At 46.4% G+C, this 13,677-nt stretch overlaps 1 protein-coding gene across 1 annotated transcript; it reads right to left on the reverse strand.

Moving 5' to 3' along the window:
- Positions 1-7,878: 7,878 nt before the first annotated feature.
- Positions 7,879-11,616, reverse strand: LOC125548075 (cytokinin dehydrogenase 2-like). Its single transcript, XM_048711760.2, has 3 exons — positions 10,882-11,616; positions 10,374-10,795; positions 7,879-8,741 (listed from the first exon to the last, which is right to left on the reverse strand). The coding sequence occupies exons 1-3, from the start codon at positions 11,555-11,557 to the stop codon at positions 8,136-8,138; spliced, it is 1,704 nt and encodes a 567-aa protein (XP_048567717.1). The 5' UTR covers positions 11,558-11,616; the 3' UTR covers positions 7,879-8,135.
- Positions 11,617-13,677: the final 2,061 nt, after the last annotated feature.

Raw genomic sequence — 13,677 nt, forward strand, 5'->3', positions numbered from 1 at the left:
AATTACCTCATCAAGTTATACTTTCCCCCCACTCACTTCTTTCGAGAGAAACTCCTTCTCTAGAAAGGTTCCATTCTTGGCAACAAAGATCTTGCCTTTGGGTCTGTGGTAGAAGGTGTACCCAATAGTTTCCTTAGGGTATCCTATGAAGACGGACTTCTCTGATCTGGGTTCGAGCTTATCAGGCAGAAGCCTTTTGACATAAGTGTCACAACCCCAAACTTTAAGAAACGACAGCTTAGGTTTCTTGCCAAACCATAGTTTATACGATGTCATCTCAGCGGATTTAGATGGTGCCCTATTTAATGTGAATGCGGCTGTCTCTAATGCATAACCCCAAAATGATAGTGGTAAATCGGTAAGAGACATCATAGATCGCACCATATCCAATAAAGTACAGTTACAATGCTCGGACACACCATTTCGCTGTGGTATTCCAGGTGGCATGAGTTGTGAAACAATTCCACATTGTTTTAAATGAAGGCCAAACTCGTAACTCAAATATTCATCTTCGCGGTCAGATTGTAGAAACTTTATTTTCTTGTTACGATAATTCTCCACTTCACTTTGAAATTCTTTGAACTTCTCAAATGTTTCAGACTTGTGTTTCATCAAGTAGATATACCCATACATACTCAAATCATCTGCGGAGGTCAAAAAATAACGATACCCGCTGTGTGATTCAACACTCATGGGACCACATACATCGGTATGTATTATTTCCAATAAGTCATTAGCTCGCTCCATTGTTCCGGAGAACAGAGTTTTAGTCATCTTGCCCATGAGGTATGGTTCGCAAGTATCGAATGATTCACAATCAAGTGATTCCAAAAGTCCATCTGCATGGAGTTTCTTCATGCGCTTTACACCAATATGACCTAAACGGCAGTGCTACAAGTATGTTGCACTATCATTATCAACTTTGCATCTTTTGGCATCAATATTATGAATATGTGTATCACTACGATTGAGATTCAATAAACCATTCATATTGGGTGTATGACCATAGAAGGTTTTATTCATGTAAACAGAATAACAATTATTCTCTAACTTAAATGAATAACCGTATTGCAATAAACATGATCTAATCATATTCATGCTCAACGCAAACACCAAATAACATTTATTTAGGTTCAACACTAATCCCAAAAGTAGAGGGAGTGTGTGATGATGATCATATCAACCTTGGAATCATTTCCAACACACAACGTCACCTCGCTTTTAACTAGTCTCTGTAACTCCTATTTCGAGTTACTAATTTTAGCAACCGAACCGGTATCAAATACCTAGGGGTTACTATGAATACTAGTAAAATACACATCAATAACATCTATGTCAAATATACCTTTGTTCACTTTGCCATACTTCTAATCCGCCAAGTATTTGGGGCAGTTCCACTTCCAGTGACCATTTCCTTTGCAGTAGAAGCACTTAGTTTCAGGCTTGGGTCCAGCTTTGAGCTTCTTCACGGGAGTGGCAACTTGCTTGCCATTCTTCTTGAAGTTCCCTTTCTTTCCATCACCCTTTTTCTTGAAACTAGTGGTCTTGTTAACCATCAATACTTGATGCTCTTTCTTGATTTCTACCTTCACCGATTTCAGCATCGCGAAGAGCTTGGGAATTGTTTTTGTCATCCCTTGCATATTATAGTCCATCACGAAGTTCTAGTAACTTGATGATAATGACTAGAGAACTCTGTCAATCACTATCTTATCTGGAAGATTAACTCCCACTTGATTCAAGTGATTGTAGTACCCAGACATTCTAAGCACATGCTCACTAGCTGAGCTATTCTCCTCCGTCTTGTAGGCATTGTACTTGTCAGAGGTCTCAAACCTCTCAACATGGGCGTGCGTCTGAAATACCAATTTCATCTCTTGGAACATATCATATGCTCCATGGCGTTCAAAACATTTTTGATGTCCCGGTTCTAAGCCGTAAAACATGGCACTCTAAACTATCAAGTAGTCATCATACCGAGCTTGTCAAACATTAATAACGCCTGCATCTGCTCCTGCAATTGGTTTGTCACATAGCAGTGCATCAAGGACATAATTCTTCTGTGCAGCAATGAGGATAATCCTTAGATCACGGACCCAGTCCGCATCATTGCTACTATCATCTTTCAACTTATTTTTCTCTAGGAACATATCAAAAAAAAATAGGAGCTATATAGCGAGCTATTGATCAACAACATAGATATGCAAAACTATCAAGACTAAGTTCATGATAAATTAAGTTCAATTAATCAAATTACTTAAGAAATCCCACTTAAATAGATATCCCTCAAGTCATCTAAGTGATACGTGATCCAAATCAACTAACCCATGTCCGATCATCACGTGAAATGGGGTAGTCATCAATGGTGAACATCTCTATGTTGATCATATCTACTATATGATTCACGTTCGATCTTTCGGTCTCTAGTGTTCCGAGGCCATGTCTGTACATGCCAGGCTCATCAAGTTTATCCCGAGTATTCTGCATGTGCAAAACTGTTTTGCACCCGTTGTATGTGAACGTAGAGTCTATCACACCCGATCATCACGTGGTGTCTCAACACGACGAACTGTCACAACGGTGCCTACTCGGGGAGAACACTTATACCTTGAAATTTTAGTTAAGGGATCATCTTATAATGCTACCACCGTAGTAAGCAAAATAAGATGCATAAAAGATAAACATCACATGCAATCAAAATATGTGACATGATATGGCCATCATCATCTTGTGCTTTTGATCTCCATCTCCAAAGCATCGTCATGATCTCCATCATCACTGGCTCGACACCTTGATCTCCATCGTAGCGTCATGGTCATCTCGCCAACTATTGCTTCTACAACTATCGCTAACGTACAGTGATAAAGTAAAGCAACTACATGGCGTTTGCATTTCATACAATAAAGAGACAACCATAAGGCTCCTGCCGGTTGCCAGTAACTTTTACAAAACATGATCATCTCATACAATAACGTATATCACATCATGTCTTGACCATATCACATCACAACATGCCCTGCAAAAACAAGTTAGACGTCCTCTACTTTGTTGTTGCAAGTTTTACGTGGGTGCTACGGGCTTCTAGCAAGAACCGTTCTTACCTACGTATCAAAACCACAACGGTGATTTATCAAGTTTGCTGTTTTAACCTTCAACAAGGACCGGACGCAGTCAAATTCGATTCAACTAAAGTAGGAGAAACAGACACCCGCCAGCCACCTTTATGCACAACTAGTTGCATGTCTGTCGGTGGAACCGTTCTCATGAACGTGGTCATATAAGGTTGGTCTGGGCCGCTTCATCCAACAATACCGCCGAATCAAAATAAGAAATTGGTGGTAAGCTGTATGATGATCACCGCCCACAACTCTTTGTGTTCTACTCGTGCATATCATCTACGCATAGACCTGGCTCATGATGGCACCGCTCGGAAACGTAGCATGCAATTTCAAAAAAATTCCTACGCTCACGCAAGATCTATCTAGGAGATGCATAGCAACAAGAGGGGGGAGTGTGTCTACGAACCCTCATAGACCGAAGAGGAAGCGTTTGACCAAGCAGTTGATGTAGGCGAACTTCTGCTCGTTCCGACCGATCAAGTACCGAACGTACGACACCTCCGAGTTCTGCACACGTTCAGCTCGATGATGTCCCTCGAACTCTTGATCCAGCAAAGTGTCGAGGAAGTAGATGAGTTCCGTCAGCACGACGGTGTGTTGACAATGATGGTGAAGTGATCCGCATAGGGCTTCGCCTAAGCACTACGAAGATATGACCGGAGGCGTAAACTGTGGAGGGGGGCGCCGCACACGGCTAACAATTGTTGGTGTGTGTTCTAGCGGTGCCCCCCGCACATATATATAGGTTGGAGGGGAGGAGAGGCAGCCAAGGGGGCGCCCCAAGTAGGAGGAATCCTACTTGGGGTCCTCCCAAATTCAGCCCCCGTCGTTCCTTATTAACCGGAGGGGAAAGGAAAGAGAGGGGGTGGAAGGAAGGGGGAGGCCGAATCCTCCAATTTCCTTCTCCCTTCCCCTCTTTCCTTCTCCTCCTATTTTGGCCTATATGGGGGCGCACCGGCCCCTTGTGGGCTGGTTGGTATGTCCCTCTCTTGGCCCATAAGGGCATCTCCAGCCGCGCCCCCAACAGGGCCCCCCAGGCCACTTTTTCGGTGCCGGCGCCGAAAAAATGGCCCAGTCGCGCCCCCAGGACGTCGAAAATCACCGGTTCGGACCTTTTTTCCGCCCGGCGGTCACAGGCCGAACCCGGCGCGCTGGGGAGCAGTTGGGGGCTCCGGCACTAGGGAAAAGCACACCTGGCCCACACCGACAGGGGAAAAGTCAAGGTTTTCTTCCCCCGACTCGCCTCGCACCCCCCGCGCCCTCGGCCACCACTAGCTATATCCCGGCGACGGCCGCCGCCCTACTCTTCTAGATAGCTATTCTCCGCCGGAAAATAGCAGCACTTCGCCGCGGCAGCCCCTCCCACAGCAGCTGGGCGTTTCCGGCCGCCGTTTCTGGCCGCGGAGGCGTGGTTTAACGGCGGGTACACGCCCACCGAGCGCAAGGTGTTCGGCGTTTTGCCTGCCTCGGCGATGGGCTCGGATGAGGAGGAAGAGCTCGCCACACTGCTGGAGGAGGAAGCCGCGGCCGACGTCTAGGAAGAAGAGAATCTCATGGTGCTCGCCGCCCTCGGCTAACTGCTGGCGAGCAATGAAAAGCCGCGGCGAGGTGGCTCGGCGCCGGGGCGGATGAAAGCAAAGAACCGTCATCGTCTCCAAGGCTACTGCATGCTCTACTCCGACTACTTCGCCGATGCTCCACTTCATGGCGAGAGAACATTTCGGTGCCGTTATCGGATGAGCCGAAAGCTCTTCCTCAGGATTGTGAATTCCATCCGGGAGTTCGACAACTACTTCAAGTGTAAGATGGATTGCACTAGCGCTCTTGGATTCACCTCCATCCAGAAGTGCATGACAGCGATGAGGATGCTTGCATATGGAGCTCCCAGTGATTCACTCGACGACTATGGGCGCATGGCCGAGTCCACCAGCATAGAGTGTTTCTACAAGTTCTTTCGGGCAGTGGTGGCAGTGTTTGGGCCACAATACTTGAGAACACCCAATGCTGAAGACACTGCTCAGATCCTAGCCCAGAATGCAGCAAGAGGATTTCCTGGGATGCTTGGAAGCATCGACTGCATGCATTGGAAATGGAAGAATTGCCCATTTGGTTGGTAGGGGATGTACAAAGGCGCCAAAGGCGGTTGCAGTGTGGTGCTTGAGGCGGTAGCCACACATGACCTTTGTATTTGGCACTCCTTCTTTGGTATGCGAGGAACTCACAATGACATCAACGTGCTGCAGTGCTCTCCTGTTTTTGCCAAGCTCGTTGAGGGCCATTCTCCTCCGGTGAACTTCGAGATCAATGGGCACCAATACAACAAGGGGTACTACCTAGCAGATGGCATCTATCCGAGATGGTCGACATTTGTGAAGACGATCTCAAACCCTGCGGCAGGAGGCAAGAACGCCTGGTTTGCGAAAGTTCAGGAGGCTTGCAGGAAGGATGTCGAGCGGGCATTTGGTGTGCTCCAATCTCGATTCGCTGTTGTTCGGTACCCCGCTCAGACCTGGTCCAAAGATCAAATGTGGGAGATTATGACTTGCTGTGTCATCTTGCACAACATGATCATCGAGAGCGAGCAAGAAGACCCAGTGTTTGACACTGAACCATACTACAGGCAGGGTCCTCTAGCCGAAGTTGATCACCAGCTACCGGCAACTTGGACTGCCTATCTCAGTATGCATCAGGAGATCCGAGACCCACAGGTGCATCATCAACTGCAGAAAGATCTGATTGAGCACCTATGGAGGCTCAAGGGGGACGCCATGTGATGAAATACGAGTTTTTATTTGTTGAACTATATAATTTGTATTGAACTATTTGTTGTTGTACTATTTTGTTGAAGTATTTGATTTTTCTATGATGAAATATGTGATAAGAAATAATTGTGTTGATAACTGAACACCGAGACACGGCGAAATCACGCCGAATATGGGCCTATTCTCGCCCATATGGGCCCTTTATTCGCCGAAATTGGGCTGCAAAGTGGGCCAATTTCGGCGCCTGGGGGCGAGCCGGGGGCGACGACTGGGCGCAAAACTGCCCCCAGCGCCGATTGTATCGCCGGCTCGCCCCCAGGGGGTGATTTTTATGCGTCCTGGGGGGCCAACGGCTGGAGATGCCCTAAGGCCCATATCTTTGCCGGGGGTGCCCGGAACCCCTTCCGGTGACCCGATATGTACCTGATACCCTCCGGAACACTTCCGGTGTCTGAATACTATCGTCCTATATATCAATCTTTACGTCTCGACCATTTTGACACTCCTCGTCATGTTCGTGATCTCATCCGGGACTCCGAACAACATTCGGTCACCAAATCACATAACTCATAAAATACAAAATCGTCATCGAACGTTAAGCGTGTGGGCCCTACTGGTTCGAGAACTATGTAGACATGACCGAGACACCTCTCCGGTCAATAACCAATAGCGGAACCTGGATTCTCATATTGGTTCCCACATATTCTACGAAGATCTTTATCGGTCATACCGTAATGACAACATACATTATTCCCTTTGTCATCGGTATGTTACTTGCCCGAGATTCGATCGTCAGTATCTTCATACCTAGTTCAATCTCGTTACCGACAAGTCTCTTTACTCATTTTGTAATACATCATCCCACAACTAACTCATTAGTCACATTGCTTGCATGGCTTCTTATGATGTGTATTACCGAGAGGGCCCAGAGATACCTCTCCGATACTCGGAGTGAAAAATCCTATCTCGATCTATGCCAACCCAACAAACACCTTCAGAGATACCTGTAGAGCATCTTTATAATCACCTAGTTACGTTGTGAGGTTTGATAGCACACAAGGTATTCCTCCGGTGTCCGAGAGTTGCATAATCTCATAGTCAAAGGAATATGTATATGACATGAAGAAAGCAATAGCAATAAAAATTAACGATCAATATGCTAAGCTAACGGATGGGTCTTGTCCATCACATCATTCTCCTAATGATGTGATCTCGTTCATCAAATGACAACATATGTCTATGGTTAGGAAACTTAACCATCTTTGATTAACGAGCTAGTTTAGTAGAGGCTTACTAGGGACACGGTGTTTTGTCTATGTATCTACACATGTATCAAGTTTCCGGTTAATACAATTCTAGCATGAATAATAAACATTTACCATGATATAAGGAAATATAAAATAACAACTTTATTATTGCCTCTAGGGCATATTTCCTTCACTTTTGGATTCGAGCATGTAAAAACTAAGCATAGTTGCCTCTTTTTGGTTGTGATCGGACATGCGATCTGGCGCTTGTGTGATCTGGCGCGCTGTGTGGATTGGGCTAAATTTGAATTTCAAATTGCCCTATACTGGCGGGCATATACAAGGTATCACTGAATGGCCGCCTCCCACATCCGTGTCCACGGATTGGTCCCCCTGCCCGCGGACGGATGCCAGAGGGAATTTGCAGGCTGCCGTTGGAGATGCCCTTATTGCACATTCAACTGACTCAGTGAAATATAAAAGGAAAAAGAAAAAAAATACCAACACGAATCTTTGCGTAAAATCGACGACATACTAGGACTTAGATCCGTAACACTTTGGGCACATCTAGATGTGCTTTAGTAAAGCTGAAAACTCGAACCAAATCCCCCTTGCCAACATGATACGTATATATGTGCACCATATGAGTACTATGTATCGATCGATGCTCGGGCAGGGACCATGCAAGCAAGAAATTTAAACGTTATTTTAAGAAAATTAAAACATAAATCAAAGAGAAAATGAGATCCATGAATACTAGCACCCAGAACATATTTTCATAGAATGAGCCCATCCAGGTGAAATCACGGAAATTAACTCTCGACGGGAGTCAAACCCCGGTCTGCAAGGACGATGCACCACTGTGTCTTGTCACTGGGCTATTGCCCAGCTCTCATGGGCTATTGCAAGCAAGAAATATGGCGATGACATGCATGCATAGTGCATTGGATAGCTAGCTTTTTTTTAGGGCTACTAGCTAGCTAGGCGGGCATCGATGCATGGATGGATCAAGCGAGCGGGGAGGTGAAAATTCTCTGACCACGGGACAGGATCGCCTTGGGATCATACTTCCTCTTCCGATCCACGAATCTGGCCCACTTGGCTAGACCAAAGTGCTTCTTCTCCCACCCGTCCTGGTCGGCGTAGTACGGCAGGTACTGCACGCACGGTATCCCGGTCTCCTCGCAGAATCGTAAGATCTCCTCGTTCTGCTCCTCCAGGCGCCTCAGCAGCTGGCGGCCACCGTCCGTCGACGCCGGCACCGACGACCGCAGGATCCCCACGGTGTAGAACACCTCCTCCTCCTCCGGGAGCACCGCGGACGTGTCGGCGTCCCACCTGTTCCGGTTCATGGGGTAGACGAGGACGGGTCCCATGGCGCCGGTGGTGCTGTCACGGCGGAGGATGCCGTGGAAGACGCCGGCGGCGAAGTCGAGGACGCGGGAGCGCGGGAGGAAGAGGTTGAGCCAGGGATGCGGCACGTCCCAGAGGCCGGAGGCGCGGAGCTTGAGCTCGCCGTCGCGCACCCGGTCAAGGAACCCCGCGTACGACACGTCCTGCACGAACGCGAACCCGCGCGCGTACCGCAGCTCCCCCAGCAGCACATTCAGCCTCTGCACGCATGCATTCACCCACAGAGCATGCAATTCTGTCAGTACATGCATGCATTGATTAATAAATTTTCCGCAGTTAAAATTTGTATGCAGGTATGCAAGACTTGGACGTGTCAAAGTTGACATATACATGCAGAGTTTTACATTGGCCTTTACCGGCTGAAAATTGTACATGCATGTATGGACTGTGAGTTCTTTCAGTGATCTCTACTCATCTACTGGTTGTTTTTCACAAGAAATCAGGGCAAAGATTTGTAGGACCAGACCGTACAAATTTAACAAAAGCAGATCCCGAGCGAGCTACTTTGCTGACAAGTGGCTGGCTGTGTGACGTGTATACGGATGGAACTAGAACAGCATGTAGGGCAGGCAAGATCGTAGGGTTTGGCCGCTTGCATGTGCAATGCATGCACGGCCCCCGTTCATGCCTTTAGATCTCGTTCGCACAGTGCCACTGCCTGTACAATGCAGTGGCTAGAAGAAAGTGCATGGCCTAGCTAGCTCTTGAGTCTTGATTGATGCATGGATGAAGTAATTCTGGCAAAAGCCTACTTGCTAGTTTTGAAGTAATTCTGGCAAAGTATATAAGTACGTGACGAGACCGCCCATAATAATTGATTTATTCGTGCACACCCTAGTCCCTACTAGCTAGTCACCCACCACAAAAGTGAAGCCATCTATTTCCCTTTACCTTCTTCTATCGTGGATGCTAGCTTTCACAAATATCGTAGAAGAAATTTCACCTTATTACATGATTAGTTTAGTCTAGGTATGCTTTTAGCAAAACTGATTAGTTTGTCTGTTTTATTACTTTATTGTATAATATAGGTCACTCCACCCCAATTCTTTTGTAAAGGCCAAATATGTGAGAGGGCAAATTGCCATAGATTTGGTCAAAGTCGTAGTTGAGACTTTAAGTCTTGATCCAACAAAAATGGGCAAATGTAGATTGTACACATTCTAGATTTAAGGTGTACAAATTTTTATAGCAAACCAATATTATATACTTCCTCCGTTTCTAAATATAAATATTTTAGAGGTTTCGATATGAACTTAATACGGATGTAAATAGACACATTTTAGAGTGTATTTATTCATTTTGCTCCGTATGTAGTTCATATTAAAATCTGTAAAATAAACTTATATTTAGGGACGGAGGGAGTAACTTTAATCTTGATGCTATATAATTGAATTAGTGTATTCGTAATTAATATTGGTAGAAAAAAGTGGTTATTAGACATGCTGGTTTACGCTCTCAAAGAGCATTTTGTATGTTCATTTTCTCCTATAAGCTAGTACTCCCTTCATAAAGAAATGTAAGAGCATTTAAAACACTAAAATAGTGATGTAAATCTTTTTTTACAGAGGAAGTAATAGTTTACTTAATGCCCTAAACCGGGATTAGTACTGCTGATGGGGCCGGGTTAGATTTGTGACAGCGACGGGAGCATTTCAGGGGCAGACAAAGCCAGACCAACTACGTACGACGACGTTGATGGTTCACGGATCTGCATGCACCATTGTGGCCCAACGTCACTATCGGTCTCACTTGGCAGGTCACCGTATAGGCCATGCTAGCTACACGACAGCGCACCCACGCAAACAAAAGATGATACTCACTACAAGTTTTACCTGATCGACGTCAGCCTCGCCGCCGCGAGCGGCGCCGCCGTAGTACAGCGCTCCCTCGAGGCAGTAAAGGACCCCGCCCACCTCCTCAGCGAGCGCGGCGATGCGCGCCGCGTCGGCGTCCGAGAAGAAGGACGACCGCCAGCTGCCCACGCGGCCCTGGTCCGCGAGCACCACCGAGCCCTCCACGTAGTCCATGAGCCCGGAGACAGCGGTGCCGAGGTCGACGCCGATGAGCCGCTCCTGGTCGCCCGTGAGCGCCGCGGCGCCCGTGTAGAAGAGCCGAACCCAGCGCGCCCTCGCCGGCGCCGGCGTCAGTGGGATGCGCGCCCGCGTTATGACGCCGAACTGCCCCAGCCCGCCCAGCACGGCGTCGAACAGGTCCCCGTGCTTTTCCTTTGAGCATCTCACCATCTCCCCGAGCCCTACATATCAATTCACAATCATTGGTACATGAACGTGACATGAAGAACCAAAAGGGTTCATCTCGTGCCATCGTGCGCATACGTACCGGTGATCACGTCGAGTTCTTGGACGTTGGATATCTGGGGGCCGTGGCGGAAGGCCTGGCCGCTGATGCCCGCGTTGGAGAGGGTGCCTCCGACGGTGAGGTGAAGGTAGTCGGTCCACGACCTCGGGGTGAGTCCGTGCGCCAGGGCGGCACGCAGCACGTCCACCCACAGCTGCTCGCCACCGGCGTCGACGTAGCGGCCGTCGACCGAGACGGAGAGGCGGCTGGCTGAGCCGCCGGCGTGGCACCCGAGCGACATCATGTCGACGACGACGCCGCGGGGTGCGGACGCCTGGCCTCGGGTCGAGTGGCCGCAGCCCCGGGCAGACACGGGGAACGGGGAGGGGCGCGTGCACGAGGCGCGCAGCAGCGTGGCGATGTCCTCGGGGCACGACGGGTAAAGCACGGCCGCCGCCGGCGGTTGGGCGTCCGACATGTTGCCGAAGTCGGCGGACGCCAGCGCGGTGGCCTCGGCGTCGTCACGGATCAGCGCGCGGACCCCGAGGTGGCGGAGCTGGTGGAGTAAGGAGGAGGCCGGCCTCCAGGCGAGCGCATCATCACGTGAGTACGCCCAGGTGGCGGGGCTCGTCGTCGTTGTCTTGAGGAGGCAGCTGAGCACGAAGAGAGCGGTTATCAGTCTCATCTCTCTCGCACGCGCTTTGTTCATGACGACCATCTGTGTCTTAGCTTGGGTGAACGATCGATCTCTCTGTGTTTCGTGACACTCCTTTCAGGCGGAGAGTTGGGCATAAATAAGGGCACCGTGTGTAGCGTACAGGTAGACGTGTACACTGTAAGTGTTAAGCAGCAGGTCAGTTAGTTAATTAGCTTGCTTCCTGTGAGTCTTCGCATGAGATCAAAAGGGCAGAGACCCAAAGTCCAAAGATCATTTTCTTGATTGTGCCGTACGTACTTTGTGGTCATGGCATGTACATGTCTACAAGCATGTGCAGTAAGTAGCTGGGTGCACGAACAGTGAGACAGGCGTGTATGTCGATGGTAGAGATCTTGCAATCCGTAGGTGAAAGAACAGGTGTCCTATGACTACGAGTAACTACAGCTAGCCACTGAAAGGCCTCGCGCCTAAAGATGTAGTACGTGTGGCCGAGAGAGCAACATGCACGTGTACAGTTACACTACTATGGAAACGGAAAAATTACATGCGCAAGATTTCCCGGGCAACACGACGAGGCCGAGAGAGCAACATAAGCATCACGCATGATGAGGCAGTGGTACGGCAAGCATGCGTGCGGTTGGCAGCTTGGGTCTGGTTGATGCATGCACCGATCGTACGCACTTCACGACACGACTGCATTAATGTGTAGACGGCACCCACAACGACTTTCGTGTAGACACGTAGAATCCTATCCTAGAAACGAAAAAGTGTTGTGGACGGATCAAACTAGACACGCAGGGCCAAGCAACATGTGGTTGAATGATTAGAGGGACTGTATTATTCTCAGTCCACCAAGGTTTAAATTCTGATACTCGCATTTATTTTTAGATTTATTTCAGAATTTTCGACGATGCGTATTTAGTGGGAGGAGACGTTTTCGTCGACGACGAGGTGCCTACGGTGACTTCGTAAATTTCAAGATGATATGCCGACCAAGCTCTGATGCGTATTTTTGTGCAATTTTTTTCATTGTTTGCTTCTTTCATTTTCTGTCTTCTTAAAGGGTAATACCAATGCCACTAATTCATTCTTCCTTCGGAATTTTATTTTATTTTATTTTATTTTCATTTTCTTTCTTTTTTATAGATAATACCAGCGCCACTAAATTCATTCTTTATTAGGAAATTTCACTATTATATGCTTATTCTTGCATATTATAAAAAAGCGCAATTTCAGTGTAAATTGTGTGTAAATTTTGATATTATTTTCCTTTTGAAAGGGTAATACCAATGCCACAAATTCATTCATCCTTTGAAAACTTCATTATTTTGTTTTTTTCACTTTCTTTGTCCTTTAAGGGTAATATCAATCCCACTAAAGTCTTTCCTTCTTAGGGAACTTCATTCATTTTGAAATTTCACTATGTTATGCTTATTCTTCCATATTATAAAAGGCACAATTTCTATGTAAGTTGTGTGCAAATTTGGTCTTTTGAAATTATTTCCCTTTCTTCTGGAAGGGAAATACTAATGCCACAAATTCACTCTCTCTTAGAAAATTCCATTTCTTGTTTTTTGTGTCATTTTCTTCTTTTTATAGATAATGCATGCCATTAAATTCATTTCTTCTTAGGAAAATTCATTTTTTGAAGTTCCACCATTATATACATATTGATGCATATTATAACAAAGTGCAATTTCTGTGTAAATTTTAATATATTTTTTCTTCTGAAAGAGTAATACTAATGCCAAAAATTCATTCTTCCTCCGAAAAACTTCATTATTTTATTTTTGTTTATTTTTCTTTTTTCTTTAAGGGTAATACCAATACCACTAAATTATTTCCTTCTTATGGAACTTCATTATTTCAAATTCCACTATGTTATGCTTATTCTTGCGTAGTATAAAAAAGAGCAATTTCTATGTAAGTTGTGTGCAAATTTTGTCTTTTTATTTTTTTCTCTTTCTTTTGGAAGGGAAATACTATTGCCACAATTCTTCCTTAGTAAACTTTTTATTTTCCTTTTTATGTTTTAGTTTCATTTTCTTTGTTTTTAAAGGTAATACCAATGGCACTGAATTCTATTTGTTTGTATGCCTGCATAAAATGTGATATTATAAGAATAATTAGGAAATACTTTGCTATCCAACAAAGCCTTAGTTATATGTGATTTGGAATTT

The sequence above is a fragment of the Triticum urartu genome, chromosome 3A (assembly GCF_056163025.1).
Source record: "Triticum urartu cultivar PI428250 chromosome 3A, HENAU_Tu73, whole genome shotgun sequence".
NCBI lineage: Eukaryota > Viridiplantae > Streptophyta > Magnoliopsida > Poales > Poaceae > Triticum > Triticum urartu.

Coding starts and splice junctions, on each gene's coding strand:
- LOC125548075 (XM_048711760.2), bottom strand. CDS start 11,557: ATGGTCGTCATGAACAAAGCGCGTGCGAGAGAGATGAGACTGATAACC. Junction 10,796..10,881: donor AGAACTCGACGTGATCACCG/GTACGTATGCGC, acceptor ATTGATATGTAG/GGCTCGGGGAGATGGTGAGA. Junction 8,742..10,373: donor GCGAGGCTGACGTCGATCAG/GTAAAACTTGTA, acceptor GCATGCGTGCAG/AGGCTGAATGTGCTGCTGGG.